The sequence below is a fragment of the Myotis lucifugus genome, unplaced genomic scaffold (genome assembly GCF_000147115.1).
Source record: "Myotis lucifugus unplaced genomic scaffold, Myoluc2.0 scaffold_223, whole genome shotgun sequence".
Taxonomy (NCBI): domain Eukaryota; kingdom Metazoa; phylum Chordata; class Mammalia; order Chiroptera; family Vespertilionidae; genus Myotis; species Myotis lucifugus.
Window position 1 is genome coordinate 756,020 of NW_005871271.1, and position 25,063 is coordinate 781,082.

Consider the following 25,063-nt stretch of genomic DNA (forward strand, 5'->3'; position numbering starts at 1 on the left):
TCTCCTAATTAATACTAAGAAATAACAGAGTAAACTGAACTTGCCAAGTGTAAATCGTAATTATATATATATATATATATATATATATATATATATATATATAAATGTACCATGAATTATATATGTATTATATGTATCTGTGTGTATTGCTTATTTTACATATTTATACACACAACTCCAAGTAGTAGTTGTTTAAAATCTATAATGAAAAGTATTAAATTAACAATAACATCAAAGATGCAGGGATTTATAAGGACATTTTGTAAATAATGCTCTTCAGAGAGACTGACTACTCAGGTGAAGAATTAAAAGGAAAATAAGGACACTTGCCCTAACCAGTTTGGCTCAGTGGATAGAGCATCGGCCTGCAGACGGAAAGGTCCCAGGTTCGATTCCGGTCAAGGGCATGTACCTTGGTTGCGGGCACATCCCCAGTGGGGGGTGTGCAGGAGGCAGCTGATCAATGTTTCTCTCTCATTGATGTTTCTAACTCTCTATCCCTCTCCCTTCCTCTCTGTAAAAAATCAATAAAGTATATTTAAAAAGAAAATGAGGACATTGGTATTTTTAAAGTGTAAAAGTATTTTAAGTATCTTTGGTAACTGAAAAATAGCAGTTAAGATGTTTCTAGATAGAATGTTTTCATATAACTTCAGCTCCAAGCCTTTATATTATTCTGAAAAGTTAAGGAGTATCAGACAGACCTTCCTCATTTCTGAGAAGCCCCTGAGAGAACTCTGTGTCACAAAGCTAGGAAAACTAAGGAAGCAACAGCTCCACGGAGATCGAGTGCTAATTATGATTTACACTTGGCAAGCTCAGTTTACTTTGTTATTTCTTAGTAATAATTAGACTTTCAAAAAGTTAACACGCAAGCTGGCTTTGATTGGAACATAAGATAAAGGTATGTTTAAGGGCATGAGTAGAATTTAAGGCCTTACTGTGAACATCCCAAAGTCTTTCACTGTTTTGTTTTTCTTTGAGTTGACTTTTTTAAAACAAATAGTTCTGACTCAGTTATAAATTCATAAAATGGACACAATTCATTAGAATTTGATTATGTTAAGATAAATTTCTGAGACCAGAAGATAGTTTTTGGGGTGCTTAAATTGGCTGTCAGAACAGGATTACCTGCACATTGTGGGAGATATAAGACTTTTCTTTCCATTTGATAGCTGCCTTGCCACTCCATTATGGTGTTCCATCCTCCCTATGCTTTTAGGTTTTTAACTTTCATCCTTCTCTTTGCTGTTAATATCTGTATTCAAGTATGTATGGGGTTAGAAATAGAAATAGTGCATGTTTGGCAAGCCTCTGAGTGCTGAATTAGTCCAGTTTTAAATCAAGTACTCTAAGCTGGTATGAACTCCAAATTGAATGCCAGTCAAAACCAAAGCATGGGCCAGTCCCAGTGGGAGCTCCTGTGCCCTCTTGGCCTCCATAACATGCTTTAAAAAAAAAGTAATTTAAAATTGTTTGATTCATTGCCCTGTAGTACTATCCTTGAAAGCTCTGGTATTTTTGTGAGAACCTTTAAAAATCTCCCTTATTTTTTTTGTCCTGGCTGGTGTGGCTCAGTTGGTTGAGCTTCATCCTGTGCACCAAAAGGTCACTGGTTCATTCGCAATCAGAACACATGCCCAGGTTTCGGGTTCAGTCCCTGTTCGAGGTGTGTACCTGAGGCAACCAATGTTTTTTCTCTCTCTCTCTCCCCCTCTCCCTCCCTCTTCTTTTCTCTCTCTAAAATCAATACAAACATTTTAAATCTCCCTTATTTCTTTATTTTTCCCAAAGGCAATGCAAAACACTTAAGTAAAAGTGGAAATTTATTAATTTTAAGACAGCCTGTAAAATTAATTCAAACAATATAATTGGTCATCTAATTATATTTTTTTAAATATACTGAAAGATAAAGAACACTTTGTCTTTATCTTTACACACTTTATATTTCTCTTACATAGTCTGGAACCATACACAGTTCTTTTCTTTTTGAAGCAAAATATTGAAACTTTTAAAAGGCACTTAAGCAGTGGTTCTCAACCTCCTGGCCCTTTAAATACAGTTCCTCATGTTGTGACCCGACCATAAAATTATTTTCATTGCTACTGCATAATTGTAATGTTGCTATTGTTATGAATCGTAATGTAAATATCTGATATGCAGGATGGTCTTAGGTGACCCCTGTGAAAGGGTGGGTCGTTCGACTGCCAAAGGGGTCGCAACCCACAGGTTGAGAACCGCTGCTTAAGGGTTTGGTCAAGTGAATATAATAAAATATATTTGTATAAAGAAAAAATGAATTTGTAGTCACTATTATATACTGACATTAGTTACATCCTAGTTTTAATTCTTAAAACAATTTTGATTAGCAAAGCTAAAAAATGAATGTTTCAGTTAAATGTTTTAAAGAGGTCAGATTTTTACAAGGACTTGATATAAGTTGTTATTCTATAGAACTATCCTATTAAATGTTGTTATAGCCCTCCTCCTGAACACTTTATTTAGAAAAAGTTAAAATACATAAAAAGAAAATCATATAGGGATGTGTGACATTATTGTAATTGTGTATTTGCAAATAACATTTGAAAATAAAAATCTGACTATTTTCCTGTTAAATAAATAAATAAATAAATAAATAAATAAATAAATAAATAAATAAAAATTTCTCCATGTTATTTGTGACTAGATCTTCTGGTAATTGGTAGGTTGTTTCTGGTAAGAAGTGAAAGACGGGCCTTCCGGGCGCTCAGTTGGTTGAGTGTTGTCCTGTACACCAAAAAGGTTGTGGGTTTTATTCCTGGTCAGGAGGCATAAAGGAGGCAACCAATGATGTTTCTCTCTCACATTAATGGATCTCTCCCCCTTCCTCTCTCTAAAATCAACAAACATATCCTTGGGTGAGGATTAAAGAACAAAGTGAAAGAGAGCATAGTCAGAAGCCTATAAACGGCTTTATGTACACAGTGCCATGGGTAATTAGTCCTGGGAACCTAAACTCAACATCTAGGCAGAACCATGCTGAGGGTGCCACTCAGACTGGGTGGGAAATCCGTGCGTCGTTATTAGAAATCCAGTCATTGGACATGGTTTCCCCACAGTCAACTTTGTTGTATAGCAAGCATGTCAGACTCGCTGCCCACAATAAATATTTTTGCAGCCCAGCCAATATAACGGTATGTAAGAAACATTTTAATAAAAATTTCGTAACTTAATCCTTACAGTATCCTGTTATACATAATTGTTAATAACAAGCTACAACGTTCGCTAATGACTGATTACTGTAATCATGTTGCATTCATTTCCCTTACACACCTTACGCGCAGGTGCACCATTTCTCTCCACTAATACTAGCAGCGAATATTTTAGCAGCCGATTGCCACGTCATTGGACTGACTTGTTTGGTGTGCGAAACGGGAAATATTTCGCTTTCAGAGAACAAGAAAAATAGGTTTATTTGCGTTACACTTATTAATTTGTGCAGTTATTCAGTGTCTGGTAAGTTAATGTTCAAGAAAAAATAATTTTTATTAAAATGTTCTATTATTTTATGTTAATGATTACTCATTTATTTCAGCCCTTTGTATTCAGCATGTCTCTATCGAAATAAATCTACGTTTCTGTGAAAATTGAAGCTTTTGGTTTTTTGCAGCCCATGTTAGCCTTTGAGTTTGACATGCTTGTTGTATGTCATTGAAAGTAAAATGCCACTGATGTGTTCACATACTAAACATATACACCTATGTGACCAGCACCCAGATCAGAGGCCAGAATAAGAGAAGCATCCCAAAGAAGCCCTCATTCCTTTTTGCTCCCTTCTGGTCTTCCCTCCCCACCCAAACCCCAAGAGTTTTCAACTCATTTCTTTTCACCTCTCAGTACTACCTCCGAAACTCCAAATAGAAATAGAACCACCCTTCAGGAAAACAATGTTTAATATACTCAACTGAAAACATGCACATGAATTATTGGAAGGGAAGTGTGATAATTGGGAAGGCCATACAGAGACAATGTGAAAAGAAAACTCTTCTAAATAAAAAACTCAGTTTGAAAGCTTCCCAATTCATCTGTCGTCTCATCTCCTTTTAGTTAATTGCAGAAGGAAAATGGGTCAAGTTTGAAAAAACAACTTACATGGATCCTACTGGTAAAACGAGGTAAACTATATTTTTTCTTTTGTAAAATGCTTGGTATTGGGGGTTCTCAAATTCTCTATTTAGTATTTGGCATAAACTTTGATATTTTCTTCATTGGAAATTCTGTGTTATAGAGAAATCTAATTTAGCTGTTTTCTTATTGTTAGAATGTTTGAATAACTTACAATCTATGCATATTTATAAATTTGTAAATTTGTTACAATAACTAGTCAGGAAGTTATTTTAACACCATTCTCCCCAAGTAGATTAGTGTGAACCTAAAACTTTTGGGACAAGGCTAATTTAAGCTGATAAAGCAGCAAAATAGTTAACAATACAGGTTCCTTCTAATTAAACCAATTCTAACCTCTAAATAAGAATTAAAGAGGAAACATTGTGTTTGAGGTAAAAGTTACATGCTTACTAGTAAACCTTGCTCATGGAAATGTAAATTGGAAAAGAAAATGTTTTATAAAGCATTTCACAATATGTATCAATTGCCATAAAGATATGGTTGGGGCGGAGCTGTTTGGAGCCAGGTCACCATGGGGTCTGAGACTGTGCTAAGAAAACTATTTGGAATCAGTTTTATGCCTAAAAGATGTTCATCAAAACTTTAAAAAAAAAATTGAAAGCAACCTAAACATTCTAAATATATGGGGAATAATTATTTTAGTGTATTGATTTGGTAAAATTTATGCATCCATCCACAAAGCAGATTATGAAGACAACCCAGCAATATGAGAAAAAATTAGTAACGGTAACAAAAAAGAAAATTGTATATATACTTTTTAAACTCTGCCAAATAACGTGTAAGAAAAAGCTAGAGTACTGGCCAGCATGTCTCAGTGGTTGAGCATCGACCGATGAACCAGGAGGTCACGGTTAGATTCCCAGTCAGGCCACATGCCTGGGTTGTAGGCACGATCCCCAGTAGTGGGCTTGCAGAAGGCAGCCAATCAATGTTCTACTCTCACATTGATGTTTATCTCTTTCCCTCTCCCTCCTCTCTCAAAAAAAATCAATAAAAAATCATTTTTTTAAAAAAAAAGCTAGTAGGAAAATATATAGGGCAGCTGTATGATTAACCTTTTTTCTTTTTCAGATTTTCTGTTTAGTAACTTTTTATAAGCATCAGGAAAAATGTATTAAATAGATTAAGCATTTACTTAGTGAAATACAAAAAGGAATAAAACAATGAGAAAATACAAAAATGTAACTAAATTTAGTATCTAGATTATATGATTTAAATTTATTAGTGTAAAATCTCCATTTAAGTCCAGGCTGACTTGGCTCAGTTAGTTGGGCATCGTCCTGGGCACTGTAACGGTTGCTGGTTTGATTCCCGGTCAGGGCACAAGCCTGAGTAGCAAGCTCAATCCTGGGTAGAGATTGTTCAGGAGGCAGCTGATTGATGTTTTGTTCTCTCTCTCCCTCTCCTTTCCTTTCTCTCTAAAAATGAATTTAAAAATTTTAAAAACTCCATTTAAGTGATCAAATAAGAATACAGCTTCTTTGTGAGGAAATACATCTATCATCAGTGCAAAAGTACATGGACTTGCCAGTAATTTAAACAACTTTTGATTATATCTATTAAACTAGCAAAAATATTAATAAGGCCCAATGTTGGAGAAATAAGTAGCACTGTTAAATTAAAACCCTAAAGAAAACTAAGCACACTACAATCCAACAACACAGTCAGAGAGTATATTACCTATTATGTAAAGTGAGTTTGATGTATAGAACTAAATATGAATAAAATAGATGATTCAGAAATGTGGCAAGGCCTAAAACCATAAGGAGCACAATATGTTCCAATGTACTTATATTTATGAAACTATAGACAAAGATTAGACCCCAATTTATAGTGATATTGTTTGGTTCTCTTCCCTATAAAGTTAAGTTTATAACACCAACTAAAACCCTTCACACCAGTTAACTAAGAAGCATGTGTTCGTTTGCAACAGCTAGTTTCTTCACCTCACTCTTCCTTCCAGCATTATAACTGGGGATATGCATCCATCATTCAGGGATTATTTTCAAAATACTCTTTAGTTCTCAGTGACTAAGGAGAGTCTCCTTCAGTAGTTTGGGAGCAGGCTCTAAAGTCTACCAACTGCCATGCTTACATGGCCTACTTAGAGCATGTTCACCTCAGTCTTCCTCACATAGGTCTTCCTTGTGGCCTCCAAGAGGTCTTCGTGAAGCACTGGCATTTCATACAGAATGTGAAGCTTGGGAGAATGAAGTGCTGTACTTTGCAGTAGGCCTCAATTTATAAATTTATAAAATGTTTTATCTGTTACCTGATATAAAAGCATGTTCATGAGGATAAAATAGCAGCTATAGAATCCTTGGTTTTAGTGTCTGATTCATGGAAGAGGCTATGGAATTAATTTTAGAAGTATAAAAGTATGCTGTCATTATGCCCTTTTGTTGGCATTCAGGACAGAATTGAAGTCATCCTCTTAATGTTGGTTGACTAGAGAGAAGAAAACAAAATGGGCTTTCCTATAACAGAAGCTAAAAAATGGAGTAACTTTAATTAGAATCTAAAGCTACAAGAGGTTTACGAGGTAACATGCTCTTAATTCCCTAGCTTTACAAATGAGAAAACTCTCAAGGAGGTTGTGGCTATGGGTTAGCTAGTAGGTAATTAGAGACTTAAGATTTTCTTACTCAACCCAATGTACATATCTCAGAGTCCCTTTAAGATAATTAGAGCCCTCATGGGGCATTCTTGTTCTATTGTTTGTTATAAATGCACTTATATTTTATTGCTTATAATTGATGGCTTATTACTGCTTATTTATCTCATCTTAACCATTATAATGATGTTACTCTTTTTCCCTTGTTCCTAGTGTATTTGGGATGGGACCTTCAGTGCTTTTCCCAGCACTGTCTTCTTCAGTCCTTAGGACTAATCTTAAGAGGCAGCAGAGAGAGCTATACCAAAAGGTGTTATGTCTCTTGCAATCTGTATTACTGACATCAGAATTGCTTGTTGGTTGGCTTCTTGTTACTAACAGGAATGTTGGACAGCTGTGAGTTGTCATAGTCGTCTTTGATTTTCATAGGTTCATTTTAACATATTTGCCCTGTAAAATTTGGATACAATACTGAAAGATCTAGTTTACAGAAAGTTGTGTGTTTTTTTAACTAGATTAAATATCTGAATTTTTTTCAAAATATAAGTGTGGCATGATCCAAACCTCAAACCAGACACAAAGTATGAGGCTTGCTCGGCTTGCTCCAAGCAACAAAACTTATACTCACTGTTACTGTAGTGAGACATCGTTGATGCCTTTCTTATCCCAATTCCCAGAGCCACTCAGGGGTCTTCTCTTAGATCCAAAATCATGTCCTTCTTCACTCCCATCTCTTACCACTGCTTTTTCTTATTTAAGGAATGAGAATGAAGGGAGAATTTCTCTCATATGCCCTTCCCCCTGTAAACAACATAATTGTTCCAATAACTGGATTTTCAGTACAGTGTTCTCCTGAAACACATAGCTAATTAGGAACAAAGCCTTAAACAGGAGCAAGAACCTGCTGTTACCTCATTCTCCTCTAGGGACATTTTCCTCTGAGATAAGATGTCACACACATACAATAGAGCACTCTCCTAAATTTAAGGATTCCTCAGTTAATAAATGGAAAGGTCTTGCTTTCTTAAATTGTGTATTTTAGGTCACAGATTTTAAAATCTAAATTGTATAAATATCCAACTCAGTAGTTCTCATTATGCAGCGTATCCTTTTTTCATAGGGGCTTATTGTGCACACACACACTGCTTAACAGCTTCGAAAGCCATTGTCAGCCACTGTACTGATCCCCTGTAGATTTATGATCCAAACTAAAGTTTTTTGAGTATTGACTTGAAAGGCAGCTCAAGTGACAGCACCCAGAGAGCTAAATGTTCAGTGGCAGGTTTTCTTTGGTCCTTCTCAAAAGCTGTAAGACAGCACAACTGGCTTTTTAAAGAAATACAGATCTTTACTGCTTGGTCTTGTTGACCATTTGTACATTTGCATGCTCTGCATTTGTAAAATTCTTGCTGTACACACAAAAACCTAAGAGTATTCTCTTTGGCACTGATCATTTTGTTTTTTCTTCTTTGCCTAAACAGAACTTGGGAAACTGTGAAACGTGCAACCAGGAAAGGACAGTCGGCTGATGGTATGAGTGCAAACCTATTATAACTCTTCCTAAGAGAAGTTACCACACATTATTGTAGTAGGCGAGGTGCAGGAGGATTGTGTTTTGTTTTGGTTTGGGTTTTTTTTACTGTCACCAAGATCTCAGGGCAGAGTTACCTTCAATTATGATCTTTTATCTTTAAATCTAATATTTGTTTTTGCAATGCTGTGTAACTAAGTCGAGCTTTCTTTATAAATAACTTCTGGCTCCTGTTATCTAAGCTCCAAACAGTGTTTTTGAGGGAAAGATGTACACTAATATTTATAGCCAGACACAAATCAATAGAATTTAAAGCAACATACTGTGTCTAGACATGATACGACTCATAGAAATCCTTTGTATTCTGTTCAAAGGATCTAGGTGAGAGCCTTTAGTATGGAAAACTTATTTGCACTACTTCACACTTTTAGCCAGTTGACTAGAGGCCCGGTGCATGAATTCGTGCACCAGTGGGGTTCCCTTGGCCTGGCCTGCAAGATCGGGCCAAAACCAGCTTCCGACATCCCCCGAGGAGTCCCAGATTGCGAGAGGATGCAGGCCAGGCCAAGGGACCCCCACTGGTGCACAATAGAGGCTGGAGAGGGACACGGGAGGTTGGCCAGCCAGGGCGGGACCGCTGGAGGGCTCCAGGGCATGTGTGGCCTGTCTTGCTCAGTCCCGATTGGCCGGACTCCAGCAGCAAGCTAACCCCCTGTTGGTCAGTGCACGTCATAGCAACTGGTTGACTGTCTGCCCACTGGTGGTCAGTGCACATCATGGTGGTCAGTGCACATCATAGCAACTGGTCGACCGGTCAACTGTCTGCCCCCTGGTGGTCAGTGCAGCCTTAGCATATTATTAGCATATTATGCTTTGATTGGTTGAACAGCTGACCGGACACTTAGCATATTAGGTTTTTATTATATAGGATAAGGAAATGGGATTAAGAAACAACTATTCATTCAGTTTACCTACCCTCCCAAGAGTGAATGGTTTGACTGCAAAGGTCCCAGAAACAATCCTGAAATTCACCTCTGGTCTAGGGGAAGTTGGAGAATACGTCTTTCTTATTTTTCCCTTCTGTTCTGTTTTTTATTGGGAGCAAACAGAGTAATTGCATGATGCTGTTTTTCCCAGCTGGGAAAGTATTGGCGGGCGGGGGTACTTCTCCTGGGCAGTTTGTGTTTTCTAGAACCCAGTGGGGTTTTGTTTTTGTTGTAAGGCCAAGTAACTCACTTGATTTATAAACAACATGGAAGTGTGATTGCTTGTTCTTTAATTACATTTTTTAAAATCCTCACCCAAGGATATGTTTTTTCATTGAATCGAGAGAGAGGAAGGGAAAAGGAGAGAGAAATATCAATGTGAGTGAGAAACTTGATCAGTTGCCTCACACACCTGCCCTAACCGCAGCTTGAACCCACAACCTGCGTATCTGCCCTGACCAGGGATCAAACCTGTGACTCTTCAATGGATGGGCCAATGCTCTAACCACTTAGCACACCAGCCAGGGAGACTCTATAATTACATTTCTAAGTGAGAATAACTTCCAAGTTCACTGCCAGTACTGTAGCTTTTAACTCCTATTGCTAGTGGCGAAAATAAGGTAGATTTCAGCTGCAGCATCTCTTAAAATATGGGGTTTTAGTTAGATTGCTGTAAACAGATTGCTAGCATGACTGACCTTTCATTAGAGACTTCGTTTTATTTCCTGGCGACAGGTGTGATGATTATCCCAGTACTGCAAAGAACTCTGCATTATGAATGTATCATTCTGGTGAAACAGTTCCGTCCACCCATGGGAAGCTACTGCCTGGAATTCCCTGCAGGTGAGTCACTACACACTGCTTCTAGGGACTTGTCGGACAGAGCCAGGGCAGAGCCTGAGTACTGCAGCGTTTAGACATTTAACACCTTTGTATCTGTCCCTGGGCTTCTAAGTTCAATAAAACCTTTTCTGTAGTGAAGTACCTCCAGCCACACTCTCCTGGGCCAATAACCCATAAGGTGATAGAAAGGTGGTGTCACAGCTCCCCTTTCCCAGCCACCTGCCCTCCTTTCCCTCATTCTTTCTAGCCTCTTTGAGTAATTGCTTTTCGCTAATTTGTCAATTTACTCCATCTTCTATCACTAGCAATCTGCCTCTGACAAGAAATTTATTATGTAATACTCTTTGTAATAATTTAAGCAATAAAAAAATATATTTAAAAAAAAAAAGAAATTTATAGTAATAACTAGGCCAAATTCCAAAAACTATGAATGGAAAAGATATCTTGACCTTCCTGCATGTATGTAGGACAAATAAATTGTTTTAATTTCCACTAAAATATTTTTTCAGTTGTACAGTAAGTTAAGCTATCTAGAATGTATGCACTGTATTATTATAGGATTTAATTGGTTTGTTCCATCAGAAGAGATTAGATCGCATTTATCATTAGTGGTTTAAGTTTTATATTTTTAAACACCATTGCATTCTGTAATGTATAATTAACAACTTTATTTTCTTTCTCATTTACTTGCCATTTCACTAAGGAAACTAATAAAATAGCCTATATTTCACCTTTCTTTTTACAATTTTTATTCCTTTCAGGAAAATGACTCAGATTTGCTACTGTCCTCCTCCCATTTGACTTCTCTCCACTTCTCACAATGACCATAGTAGTTACCTAAAGTCCACCATCCTTTAGTTCTGTCCTTTCTGCCCTTCTCCCTCAGAAGTGATCTTCATCTTGGCATTTCACTACAGGGTCTCCATATGTTCTGTGAGGGAGAAGGTGGGGTAGGTAACAACTGTCCCCATCTTACATAAGAGGAAACAAAGTTAACAAGCTTCCTGTGCTGTAGTCACATAGCTAGGTCCAAAACCTGGACCAGTCAGCACCACCAAGCCACTTGTCCTCACAGATCGATGCTGCCTATGCTGTAGAGAACATAGTTAGTGCTGAGATGCTTGGTCTAAGTAAGAGAATAGATGAGGACTGTCAGAACCAACTTAATCTGCCTAGGGTTTTTTTTCCTAAAATAGTTCCAAACCTCAGCTTTATCTGTAAGACCACTTTTCACAATCCTCTGATTCTTCTCACGTAGCTCAGCAGCAGCTGTGTTAGGAGAGGCTCAAAGAAAAGTGGACTTCCGTCTCCCACCTCACAAATGATTTGGACTTCCAGGTCTCATAGATGATAATGAAAGCCCAGAAGCAGCTGCTCTGCGAGAGCTGGAAGAAGAAACTGGCTATAAAGGTGATGTTGCTGAATGTTCTCCAGGTTTGTATTGTTTTCCAGGGGTGCACTGGGGACAAACTGTTAGCCAAGCAGTAGATTCTTCTGTATATAAAAGGATTGATTCTTTGGGTGTTCTTTATGGGCAGAATTCAGATAACTTTTATTTCACCTAATTGACTGAAGAGAAATCCTAATTAGATTTGGGCACATAAACTTCCTGTCTCCTCCAAAGGAGAGGAAGTTTGAACAGGAAGGCCCTGAAACTAGAGAAGAATTAGGAAATTGTGTTGCCTTCCAGAGTTCCTCACATCTGAGCTTTATTATATACACACCTTATGCACATGCTATGCTCCTTTAGAGGTTTTTTTCTTCATGTATTAAAAGGATTTACAACATGTTAGTAGTACCATCTAACCCCTCAGACTTACCAAATGTTACTCAGGAACTCGGGGGAAAATGTGAGTACTGACTACTTATATGCTCTACAGTCCTACAGCATATACTGACTAGAATAAACTAGTTTTCCTGCATCGATTCTGTGTTAAAGGAATTATGAGACCAGTCTTCTTCCGAAGACATTTAAGTCATGAAACATGACATCTGACTGGTGTCTGTAAAGAATACCTGCTGCTTCTCTCCATAGCTACATGTATGGATCCAGGTTTGTCAAACTGTACCACACACATCGTGACAGTAACCATTAATGGAGATGAGGCTGAAAATGTAAGACCCAAGCCAAATCCAGGTAAGTGAGCTACGTTGAAGGTAGATGAACTCCATTAAATATCTTTTAACTTCTAAGTTACTAGATTGATTTTTGATTGGTAAAAAGAATAATTGTCTTTTGCAGAAGCTTCATTAGTACTCCTGGCTATTTTCATAATCTTGTGTATTTTAGCATTTTTCTTTTACCTCTTATTTGATTTTTATGGTTTCTTCATATAAAATGTTAAATTACACATTTCCATATTTTCTGTATGAAGCTAAATAGTAAACAGTGAAGATCATCAAAATCACTGATTTCTGTCTTCATATTTATAGGAATGGCATAAGTAATTATTACAGAACAGCAGCTTAACTCTTCTTATTGAGTTCCATTATTTAGAAAAGCTTTTAATAAATTCTTTGCTCGTTATTTCTTTGCAAGTTTGGAATTAGAAGCTTTAATGCCTCTCTCAGTTCCTCACCACCCCCTTAAACAAGGTGATCATACATACACCACAAGAAATCCTGTATGAGAGCAATATCTTCCATTTCCCATCCTTTAGTTGTTCCTAAATGTTTTGGTATCCCATTACAGCTTATTTTAAACTAGAGGCCCGGTGCATGAAATTCGTGCACGGGTAGGGGGGTGTCCCTCAGCCCAGCCTGCACCCTCTCCAATCTGGGACCCCTCGAGGCATGTCCGACTACCCATTTAGGCCCGATCCCTGTGGGACTAAATCAATAGAATTTAGATTACAAACACAGGGGATCGGGCCTAAACGGGCAGTCGGGCATCCCTCTCACAATCCAGGACTGCTGGCTCCCAACTGCTCGCCTGCCTGATTGCCCCTAACCACTTCTGCCTGCCAGCCTGATCACCCCCTAAACACTCCCCTGCCAGCCTAATTGCCCCTAACTGCCCTCCCCTGCTGGCCTGGTCACACCTAACTGTCCTCCCTTGCAGGCCTGATCGCCCCCAACTGCCCTCCCCTGCAGGCCTGGGTCCCCCCCAACTGACCCCCCCTGCAGGCCTAGGTCCCCCTGAACTGCCCTCCCCTGCAGGCCTGGTCACCCCCAACTGCCCTCCCCTGACAGCCTAGTCACCCCTAACTGCCCTCCCCTGCCGGCCTGGTTGCCTCCAACTGCCCTCTCCTGCAGGCCTGGTGTCCCCCAACTGCCCTCCCCTGCAGGCCTTGTCCCCCCCAACTGTCCTCCCCTGCAGGCCTGGTCGCTCCCAACTGCCCTCCCCTGCAGGCCTGGGTCCCCCCCTAACTGTCCTCCCCTGCAGGCCATCTTGTGTCCACATGGGGGTGGCCATCTTGTGTGTTGGAGTGATGGTCAATTTGCATATTACCTCTTTATTATATAGGATGCTTGATTTTTAAAGTAGCAAACTGATGTGGCAATTACACTCATAGGTATATACCTAATTATACTCCTAGAAATTGAAAGCAGGGGCTCAAACAGATAACGTGTACACCAATGTTTGTATAGCATCTCATAGTACCCTAAAGGTAGAAGCAACCTGAGGTTCCATTAACAGATGAATGGATAACAAAATGTGGTACATTCATATAATAGAATAACATTCAACCATAAGAGAATAAAATGTGCTGATACATGCTACAACTTGGATAAACCTTGGAAACATTGTGCTAAGTGAAAGAAGCCAGACTCAGAAGGGCAAATACTGTGTGACTGCACTAATATGAGATACCTGGAGTCAGTGCATTCATAGAGACAGGAAACAGAATAGAGATACAGGGATGGGGAAGTTAGTGTTTACTAGTAATGGGTACCAGGTTTCCATTTGGGATGATGAAAAAGTTCTGAAGCTAGATAGTCCTGATGTTTGCACAACAATGTGAATCTGTTTAAAACCACTAAATTATAACTTTAAAAATGGTGAAAATGATAAATTTTCTGACCCAGGTTTCTATTATATTCTTACTAGAATTCTTACAAATTCGTGCACCAGTGGGGTTCCCTCAGCCTGACCTGCATGATCAGGCCAAAACCGGCTCCCCCAAGGGGTCCCGGATTGCGATTGCAAGAGGGTGCAGGCCAGGCCGAGGGACCCCACCCGTGCACAATAGAGGCCGAGGAGGGCCATCGGAGGTTGGCCAGCCGGGGAGGGCCATGGGAGGGCTCCAGGGCGTCTCCAGCCAATCTTGCTCAGTCCTGATCAGTCGGACCCCAGCAGCAAGCTAACCTACTGGTCGGAGCATCTGCCCCCTGGTGGTCAGTGCACATCATAGCACCTGGTCGATCAGTTGCCTGCCCCCTGGTGGTCAGTGCACGTCATAGTGAGCAGTTGAGCGTCATTAGCATATCATTAGCATATTACTCTTTGATCAGTTGAATGGCCAACCGGACACTTAGCGTATTAGGCTTTTATTATATAGAATAGCCATTTTATTTTCAAAGACCAATATGTTCTGAGTTAGCACTCATGCAGATTGCATAGATATTGAAGTGATGTTAAGAAAAGATGGAAGGCCCTGGCTGGTGTGCTCAGTGGTTAGAGTGTCGGCCCAAGCACCTAGGTGGCAGGTTCCATCCCCAGCCTGGTTGGGGCACATGCTGGAGGCAACCAATCTATGTGTCTCTCTCACATCAATGTTTTTCTCTCTTTCCCTCCTTTTCACTCTCTAAAGATTAATAGTAAAAATATCCTCGGGTGAGGACTAACAACAAAAAAAGGTGTAAGTGAGATGGGTGAGGTTTCCAGCATCTTAAGCAATTAGAAAATATTGTCCTTCCTTCCTCCATCCCTCTAAAGTTGACAGGCAGCCACCCTCTGCCTCCACCTTTCATTTTGTCCAGGGACTGCTACCTTCAGATTCGCAGGTCCCATGCAAGCATGCATTTAACTTTCCTTTCAATCCCACTACTTCTGGCTCCTGGGCCAGAAAGCATGTTAGGCAGCCCTTCTGAGCACTTTATAGCCTTTTTTATTTGTCTTGCACAAAAATCTTCCAATGTTTTACCACTCCAGGCCTTGCTAAAATTTTCTCCTTCTGTTTATTTTCAGGAGATGGAGGTATGTTATTCAACTCCCAGTGGCTGACAATGGATATGGCTTGATGTAGTGGTAATGGCTACAGGCATTTTGTGTTGTTCTGGTAGGCCCTCCTGTTCTTTAGCTTTGTTTTCACCTGCAGTTTGTTTGTTTAGAATTTGTGGAAGTACTTTCCTTACCAAAGAATGACCTGATGAAGAGACTTGAAGGTAAGCTTTCTTGAGATTATTACCCAACTTTCTCCAGTTTCCCCCTCCCACCCCCAGCAAAGGGGAACTAGATAGAATTGTTTCTTTATATTCTTCCTCCTTAAAGTCAAAAACCTAGAAACTATTGTAAAACTGCAGTTGGCCAATAATAATTTTCCTTTCTGGTGGCATAGAATTTGAAAATAGAGCAAAATATTCCCTGTCAATGAAAGCTTTCAGCCGGGGGCTTTTTTCTCCTATAGAAGGGTCAAAATTATATTCCCACTAATTAGCCCAAACTATTCTACACCTTAAATCTTTAACCCATGACAATGCAGTGGCATAATTAGATGTCACTTAGCTGATTCTCAAATATGCTAGTATGTTAGCTGGTTCTTTGTGCAGGTATAAGTTAAAGGAGAATTGAACAATATTCCTTCTATAAATATTGATATCTACTATATGCTAAGTGCAGTGTGCTGATATAATCAACCATACTAACTAGCAGTGTGACCCTTAGTAAATTATTGGTCATATGTTACATTGTGAAATTCCTAGCCAGCCCATCTGTTAGGGATTTTGTTAAAATAAAAAAATAAATAAGGTTATATGGACAGATGTCCTTTGATATATGTACATCAGGATATACTGTACTGTAGACATGACAGAAGCCTTTTAAGAAGCTTCTCTATGCAGGCTGGGTAGGTGCCTATGCACTCATTTAATTTTTATTTCAAAAATTAATTCGAATCCCTGTTTCACCTGAAGCTTTGAGAACAGTCTCTTTCTTCCTTAAGTTCCAGTGGCTTACAATTTTATTTCTAATGTCGATGTTGCTTATTTGAAAAGTAAAGTAGGTCTTTCAAAAACTGCTGTGATTTCAGATTCCCAGAAAGTTTCCATTCCTACTTTGCTGTTTTAAAAACTAGACCTAAGGTAAAAGCCACCTCCAGATTCAAAGTCAAAATTAGAAATACTTGTACTGAAAAGACTCAGTCATTTATTAGGTATTTCCTCAGATAAAGCCGTGGCCATCAATTACAGGCAGGATTTAACTTCGAGTCTGACAGATCTGACTGGATTAGAGGCTCAAACATGTATTAGTTATGACTTTGAACAAGTTTCATAGCCTCTCTGAGCTTTTCTCATGTATGGAACAATAGATAGCCCCTGTGTCTGAGGAGACATGAGTAAACGGGAGAATGTTGACACACAGTGCTTAAATGTTATATGCTCTCTTTTTATTATTTTTTTATATCAGAAAGTTGTTTTTTAGATTCCTTCTTCCTTCCACCTAAGTTAACTTCCCTTCTGGCCTTAGAAGAGGGGGAAATAAAGAGCAAGAGAGGGAGGAAGGTAGAGGGTTATATAGAAGGGGGAGGGGTAAAAGCCAGTTTTCCTAGCTTTACTAGAATTGAAAGATAGTAATCAAATCATTTATTCATCACATTTGAGAAGTAGGAAGGAAGGTTTTTGAGTTCAGTTTGCTACAAGGAATAAGCTTTCAACACTTACCAAGCACCTGCATTCAGATGAGTAGGACATAAACCTGCCTCCAATGATTAAAATGTCTCAGCTTGTCCCTAAACAAGTGACTAAGAAAACAAGAGACAAATTTGAAGTCTGATAACCTCCATTAAGTTCTTTGTAATAAGATTCTGAGATCTCATTCTTGATGGAATTCTAATCCTATCATGCACACAGTTAACGTGTATGTGCAAAATTATCTATCCCCTAGCAGCGGCAAAGACACGAATGGATCTTCAATAAATAACTGAGTATTCATAACTATACAGCTTCATAGTAGCAGAGTCCAATAGTGAGCTATAAATGAAAAAGTGAATCTATAAAGCTTTGCTATTTTAACACACAAAATCATCATCTTTGATATGTATGCTCTTCTATCTTTATTCTTAATTTTTTGTTGTTCTTGTCCCAAATTGGAATATAACTGCTTTTATATCCTTTATTCTTCCACTAGAGTAAGATCTTTGAAGGCAAAAAATGTCTTGTTCACCACTGTATTACCAGCATCTAGCATAGGGACTGGTATATAGTAATTGCCTAGTAAATATTGATTGAGTGACAAGGGGGGTATTATCTTTTATTAACATCATTGTCTAACTTCTCTCCTTTGCTTCCTGTAGCACTGGTAACTGAAGAACATCTGACAGTGGATGCTAGAGTCTATTCCTATGCTCTGGCGCTGAAACATGCAAATACCAAGCCATTTGAAGTGCCCTTCCTGAAATTTTGAGGCCAGAGGAGAGTAGCCATGTTTTTGTTCTATAAATGAGACCATAAGGTCTCCTTCACTAAGACTTTGTATTCAGCTAAGTTTGATGGAAATGTAAAATTACCTTTTTCATAAAATAAGATCAACAAAAAATGCATATGGTGGTATGGAATTATAATTATAGGTAGGCTATTGCCTTCATTTAAATGCTAAATGCAAATATGTTTAATCCATTTTTTTTAACTTCAGCTGTTATCTAACCTAATCCAAGAAATAGGGGTTAGAGAGACCTGAATTCTAAATTAGGTCAACTACTCTTACCTCAAACTCCCAACATAAAATTCTATAGCCGATGGCATACCTGATTTTGCTTAGTGGTTAGAGCGTTGACCCTGGAACGGAAGGGTCATGGGTTCAGTTCCTGTCAAGGCTGTACCTCAATTGCAGGCTCAATCTGATCCCTAGGCCCTGCCTGCAGGAGGTAACCAATCCGTGTGTCTTTGTCACATCGATTTCCTCTTTCTGTCTTTCCCCCTCCCTTACACACTCTTTAAAAATCAGTGGAAAAAATATCCTCTGGTGAGGATTAACAACAAAAAATTCTATAGCTGAGTATAGACAAATTATATTGTTTAAAAGAAACCATTACATTATTTAAAGGAAACCAATATAGGGACTCCTATTTGAATTATCTGCTATATGGAATTAATCTGTGTAGCAAAGGATATAAAACCCATAGAGTAACATTCATAGGCCAGTGTTTACATTTAGCTATTGTCATTATATCTACCTACTACTTAAGTAATGAAAAATGGTTAATTTCATTCACTATAAGAAAGTTAAGAGGCTAATGAAAATACAAGGCCCTTCCCTCTAAAGCAGCAGTTGCCAACCTTTCAGACCTCACGGACCACCAGTGGTCCACGGACCACCGGTTGGCGACCGCTGCTCTAAAGCATGTGGACATATTTGAGAATCTCATTTCCTATCCTTACCTCAAAAAAGTAACTTGAAGTTCTAAAACACCAAATCCATGGTAGTAAGATTTACATAGTTTGGGGCATTATTGTCTTGGTATTCAACCATGAGTGCAGCCAGCAAGGTTAACAAGTACCAGAAACCCATTATAAACTACTTTAAAGGAAAAAACAGGATTGTTTCTGGTTCATGCCATGCCTAATGCCTGTCATCCAAAAGGTCTACCAGGGTTACGGGGCCATCTCCTTACCTCCTGAGCCAAGGCTCTTGGGTTGACTGTATGGTTTCCAACAACTCTAGGATCACTGTTTTTTCAGCTTAGCTCCCAGAAAAAGTCTCAGGATGATTCTCACTGGCCAGCCCTAAGTCATGATTTGAGCTCTGGACCCAGGGGTTTAGCCAGGCCCCTCAGAACCAGATAAAATCAGGGTACTAATGCCAAAAATGCTGCAATATAGTTATCTGTCTACAGGTTCACTCTCTTTTCCAGATACTTTGATGAACCTAAATATAAGACCATTAAATTATACGTAAGGATAGAATTATAGAATCAGAAAACTGCATAGATCAAGTCTACTCTCCCAATATATACTGTGAAAATTAAGCCCCAACTACCTGCTCTAATGTAGCCTTCCCTTGTGCTATACCCTCACCCCTTTTTGTTTCTTACAGATACAGATTTTTTAAATCTTTGTTAAAAATACAGTATTATATATGCCCCCCTTTTTCCCCCATTGACCTCTTCCAGCCCGCCCCCACCCCCTGCCCCAGGCCTTCACCACCCTATTGTCTGTGTCCATAGGTTATGTGTATACACATGCATGCACGTTCTTTAGTTGATCTCTTCCCACCCATCCACCCACCCCCACCTTCCCTCTGAGATTTTTCAGTCTGTTCGTGCTTCTGTGTCTTCTGGATCTTTTTTCTTCATCAGTTTATTTTGTTCATTAGATTCCACATGAGTGAGATCATGTTTTAAACATGGGCATCATAATTCTCCAGAGATCCTAACCTTTTCCCTCTCAAGGACCAAGTCCTCTAATTTCCCTTATTATTACCCTACTTCAAAATCAAGAAATAAGGCATATGTAAAATACAGACTCTAGCTAAGACCTGTCTCTCCAAATAGAGCAGCTCTTCCTGAGCCACATACTTTTAACTCTTAACTGAGAAACATACTTTTAACTCTTAATGAAGAGATATGCATAACCCGATTGTCCTTTCTGTTTTTCACTCCTCCTAAGAGTGCAATGTAGAAGTGACAGCTAAATCCTAGAACATAACCCTAATGCCACTTACATTATAAACATCAAAGACTATGCTTTGGAAATTAGTTTGAGAACTTGTAGTCTGAACATTTTCATCGGCTGGCACTGTTAATTTGTCAGAATTTAAAATTTGAAGGTTTCCCATAAAAGCCTTATTTTTTACCTTCTCTTGGGAAAAAAAAAAATCAGATATAACACCAGGTCTCTATTTCTATGGCTGGTCTTCAGCCCAAACCATCCTTGCTGTCCTGCCTTGCCCTTGTAAGTTATTTGGCTTTGTGATCAGAAGCTAAGTAAGATACACTTCCAACGATGGAAAACCATACTTCTGAAAAGGAAGCTTTTCAAAAATTAAGTCTGCTCTCTTTTTGAACAATAAAACACATGCTCTAAAAATGAATTATTGATAAAGAACTGCTATTTCAAATGGGGGCTGGGATATCATTTAAGACCAGTTTTCCTGCTTCCAAATGTTAGTGACATAACTGAGCAACCTTAAGTTGGTCACTGTCCCTCAATATTTTAGGATTATGCACTAAACTAATTACATTTGACCTCTTGCAATAGGCATCTCGGGATAGACTTTATATGAATACAATAAACCTACACAAAGCATTTAATTTCAGATTTTATTTTTCCAACACAACTGAAACAGTTGTATTAAATAAAAGTTTATTGTCTACTGTTTACACTCATGTTGCTGCTACAAAGTACAACAACGTACACAGATTCCTAGCATGAATTACTCATTGTTCACCCCCACTGAACTACAGACATTGCTTGAGAATTAGATCTCTGCTTTAGGGATTTAAAAAAAAGAAAAACACAACTGGGGCACAGTATCTTGGAAGAGCTTTCTCAAGTGACTTGGAATTCACAGGCATAGCCAATACAGCAAAAACAGCACCAACCGTGCTGTCACTGGGAAGAAAGAATGGAAAACATGAACAGTAGTTATAAGCAGTTTCTCTAATGACAGAAGCTTGAAGAAGCTTCACTTTGCCCATCTGGGCTAAGTGGCTGCTTTGAGAAGGGACAAAAGGGAAAGGATGAAGAGGGAGGGCTGGAACATGGACACTACACAGAAAGTATAAAAATTATATCTAAAATAGAGATCAGCCCAAAATACTGGAAAGTGGCAATTTGAACTATGTTTATTTTTAAACAAGTGGGGGAAATACTGAGTGTTTTGAATGTGTGCAAAACTGATCCACATTACCTCACCGTCAAAACTGAACACGGCAAGGCAGGTACATTGGTTTCCAGCATCACAGGCAAACTACATGTATATTTCCTAACGAATAATGTAAACTTCAGTTTTAAGGCAGCTGGTACTAATGCTGCACACAGGTTTAGCTCGGTGCCCATTTCAGAAATGGGACAGTTAGCACTTAAAAAAAAAAAATGAGGGGAGAAATGGAGAGTCAGCATTATTTGACAAAAACAATGTGTCAAAATGTTTTCCCTTCACACAAAAGTATTGGAACATTTAGAAAAACAAAGCACCCATCCCACCTACTTCAGCCTGTTCCTTAACAAATATTTCAAAATACTGATAAATAATCGTGACTGCGAGCAGAATTCCAGTGCCAGAGCCAATGGCCCCTAAGAAGTCAGCCAACACTGACAGGGCGCCAATACACAAACCGCCGAATGCAGCTGCGGTAGGGATATACCTAGAAGACAAAACGAAGTTAGGCAGCAGAGGGAACTGAAAAGGGGCCACAGAAGCAATAATATGTTGAAGTGTGATTCATCTAACAGGGAACAGTCTGCAGTACTGATGGGTTGTCAATAGCAGTTACATGTTGAAGAAAACTGACTAAGGGAATGACTTACTCCCTGATTTTGAAAAGCCAGTTAACAGCCAAGAAAGGCAATGATTTTGATCAGATCAGAATCTTCAACTAGATTTAAGTATTACAATATTTAATATTTTTAAATGGGTAACCTTTAGCTCCCTCTTCTAAATGAACAGTGAATTTCAAAATGGTTTCTAAATATATTTATGTGACAAGATTTGGATAATTCTCTTCCAACAGTAACTTGACATTGGCTGCATGTTATAACCACCTGGAGAACTGTTAAAAATAATGGGATTGTATTTAAAATACTCCAGAAAGAAAAAGAAAAAAGATTAGGGTTGAATGAAAGAAGAATGACAGAATAATAACTACTAAAGTTGGATATACATGGGTACATGCAGGTTCAGTATACTATTCTCTGCAATCTGTGTTCTCAATAAATAAAATTTAAATATAAATACTAGTGCCTTTTCAACAATTATGGAACAATTGGATATCCACATGCAAAAGAAAGAATCTGAATGCCTATCTCACACCAAACAAAACTTAGCTCAAAGTGGATCATAGACTGAAATCTAAGAGCTGAGACTCCTAAGAGAAAAAAGAAATAAATCTGTGACCTTGGTTTAGGCAATGCTTTCCTAGATACAACAGCAGCACAAAGCATCCAAAGACAAAACTGATATATTGAACTTCATCAGAATTAAAAACTTGGATACCATCAAGAAAATGAAAGGGCAACCCAAAGAATGACAAAATATTTGTAAATAACATACCTAACAAGAGACATCCAAAATATTTTTTTAAATAATCTTACAACTCAGTAGCAAAAAGATAACCCAATAAAAAATGAGCAAAATAGCCCTGGCTGGTTTAGCTCAGTGGTTAGAGCTAATCAGCCCAGGGACCAAAGGGTCATGGATTTGATTCCCAGTCAAGGGCATATACCTCATACTTCGGTTTGATCCCCAACCCAGGTGGGGGCGCCTTTGGGAAGCAACCAATCCATGTCTCTCTCACATCGATCTCTTGGGTCTCTCACCCTCCTCTCTCCCTTCCACTCTCTAAAAATCAATGGGAAAAATATCCTTGGGTGAGGATTAACAAAAAACAAAATGAGCAAAATATTTGAACAGACATTTCTCCAAAGACAATACACAAATGGCTGATAAACACATGAAAAGCTGCTCAACATCATTACTCATCAAGGAAAAGCAAATCAAAACCACAATGAGGTATCGCTTCATACCCAGTAGTTGGCTATATACTAATCAAAAAGCAAAAACTAGTGCTGGAGAGGATGTGTGGCAATTGGAACCTTCACACATATACAGCCCCTCTGGAAGACAATTCGGCAGTTCCTCAACATGTGAAACAGTTACTATATGACTCATCCATTCCTAGATAAATAAAAACATACTTCCACACAAACTTTCTACAAGTATGTTCATAACAGCCATTATTCATAATGGCTAAAAAGTGGAAACAACCCAAATATCTATCAACTAATGAATGGGTAAATAAAACATATTATCCACACAATGAAATATTCACAGATAATGGATGAACTTTGAAAACACTATGCTAGTAAAAAAAAAGCTATTCATAAAAGATCACATATATGATTCCTTATGTATGAAATGTCCAGAATAGGCAGAGGGTAAAAAGTTTCCTGGGGCTGGAGGGAGGGGAGAATGGGGTTGGAATGGGAAATAACTAATGGGTACAAGGTTTCTTTCTGATTGGTGAAAATGTTTTTAAAATTAGAGTATAATGATTACACATTCTGAATATACTAAAAAAAATTTAAAAAAACACACTAAACCATATACTTCAAATGAGTGAATTACACAGTATGTGAATTATACCAATGAAGCTGTTTATCAAAAAAACTGATACCCACTCCAGACCAAAGAAATCACCATTCCTGAAGATGGGATGTTAGTTTTTAAAAGCTCCCAAAGTGATTTTCTGTACAGCCAGCCAACAATGAGAACCTCCCATCTACATTTTAACACTTGGCTGAGCTGTGAAGGGGAACACAATTCCAATTAAACTAATTTAGTTGTCATTTTGATGTGGAGAACAATTAACTTTTATGTTCAATTTTGGTCCTTTTGTGTGAAGTAGAAATGCTGAAAATATAAATTTAAATAAATAAAGAATAACATTTGGCAAGAAATGGAAGATTGAAAAACTGCGTATATGTTGCCTGCCCCCACCCTGCAAAGGATGAAATCAAATGACCTTACCTGTTAAGCTCATGAACCATAGAGGTATCTCTGTGGCCCCTCATTACCATTTGCTGTTCTTTAAGCTGTTTAGCTACCTGTCGAAAGAAACACAACTTTTAAAATCAAACTAACATTTCACTGTTCACTATCTACCCAGTTCTGTGTGAAGGGCTTTCTATACACTAATAAGTAAGATAACAAGAACCCTGAAGTAGGCACCGTCATACCATTCCTATTTTAAAACTGAGGATACTGAGGCTACAATACTGCACAACCACATTACCCATAAACTAAACCAGTGTTCTCAATCTTTTTTCACTATCACCTTCCTTAAGAAAAATTAATACTAAGAAATAATATTTTGTCAGGTAGGGTTGAGCTTTGGAGAGTCACAAACCATTATAAAGTCTATGTTTCACCTACCAGGAACCAATTTTTAACCCTATGGGGAGGTCATATTACTTTATTATTAATGTATGAATTAAAATTTAATTTACAAAAATAAGATCTGACATCTAAAATTTATAAATTATTTTTATTTTGAAATAAACCAAATACTTACATCTTTGGCTGAGGAACCAGACACCTCTATCCACGTCTTAGAAAAGAATGCACATGATCCCAGCATAAAGATGATATAAACAACCACATGGACAGGATCCTCAAATATGGCACCCATAGACTCAGGAGGAGAAAGATAATAACAAAGGCCTCCAACTGGGTAAGAGCGAGCAGGTCCTCCCCCACTGACATCCTACAGAACAAGAAGGAAAAGAACAAATGGCCAACCTAACTTGTCAAGCATACATTTTTATAACTTTTCAAACTCCTCAAAAATTAGGACAATGGTTTAAGCTCAAAGCACCTACAGCTAATGGCTATAAATAACTTAAGGATTTGCTTTTGTATCTAATATCTTCATTCCTTCAAAATTATATAGTGAACATCTCTTACATAAAGATGTAGGTATATTAATAACAGAATGATTTAAGAAAAAAATCTATGAGAAGATAGAAAAAAGACTACATTTATAGTCAATCTCTTTTTTTTTTTTTTTTTGTGTTAATCCTCACCTGAGGATATTTTTCCATTGA

General features: G+C 38.2%; 2 protein-coding genes across 8 annotated transcripts in view; one reads left to right on the forward strand and one right to left on the reverse strand.

Annotated features, from left to right (window-relative positions):
- Positions 1–18,042, forward strand: part of NUDT5 (nudix hydrolase 5) — a 38,085-nt gene extending 20,043 nt beyond the window's left edge. For 6 of the 7 annotated variants that reach the window (XM_006098209.3, XM_023761963.1, XM_023761960.1 and 3 more), the window contains 8 exons: positions 4,087–4,154; positions 8,263–8,312; positions 10,034–10,141; positions 11,480–11,575; positions 12,177–12,278; positions 15,273–15,281; positions 15,416–15,469; positions 17,596–18,042. In XM_006098209.3, the coding sequence (XP_006098271.1) occupies positions 4,087–4,154; positions 8,263–8,312; positions 10,034–10,141; positions 11,480–11,575; positions 12,177–12,278; positions 15,273–15,281; positions 15,416–15,469; positions 17,596–17,705 (597 nt within the window). In that variant the 3' untranslated portion in view covers positions 17,706–18,042. The remainder of the gene's footprint in view (positions 1–4,086; positions 4,155–8,262; positions 8,313–10,033; positions 10,142–11,479; positions 11,576–12,176; positions 12,279–15,272; positions 15,282–15,415; positions 15,470–17,595) is intronic. The other variant, XM_023761964.1, reaches the window with a different exon arrangement.
- Positions 18,043–20,545: 2,503 nt separating this feature from the next.
- The window catches only part of SEC61A2 (Sec61 translocon alpha 2 subunit), a 27,625-nt gene continuing 23,107 nt past the window's right edge, over positions 20,546–25,063 (reverse strand). The window contains 3 exon segments of the mRNA XM_006098213.3: positions 20,546–21,606; positions 23,988–24,064; positions 24,532–24,723. Coding sequence (XP_006098275.1) covers positions 21,420–21,606; positions 23,988–24,064; positions 24,532–24,723 — 456 coding nt within the window. The 3' untranslated portion in view covers positions 20,546–21,419.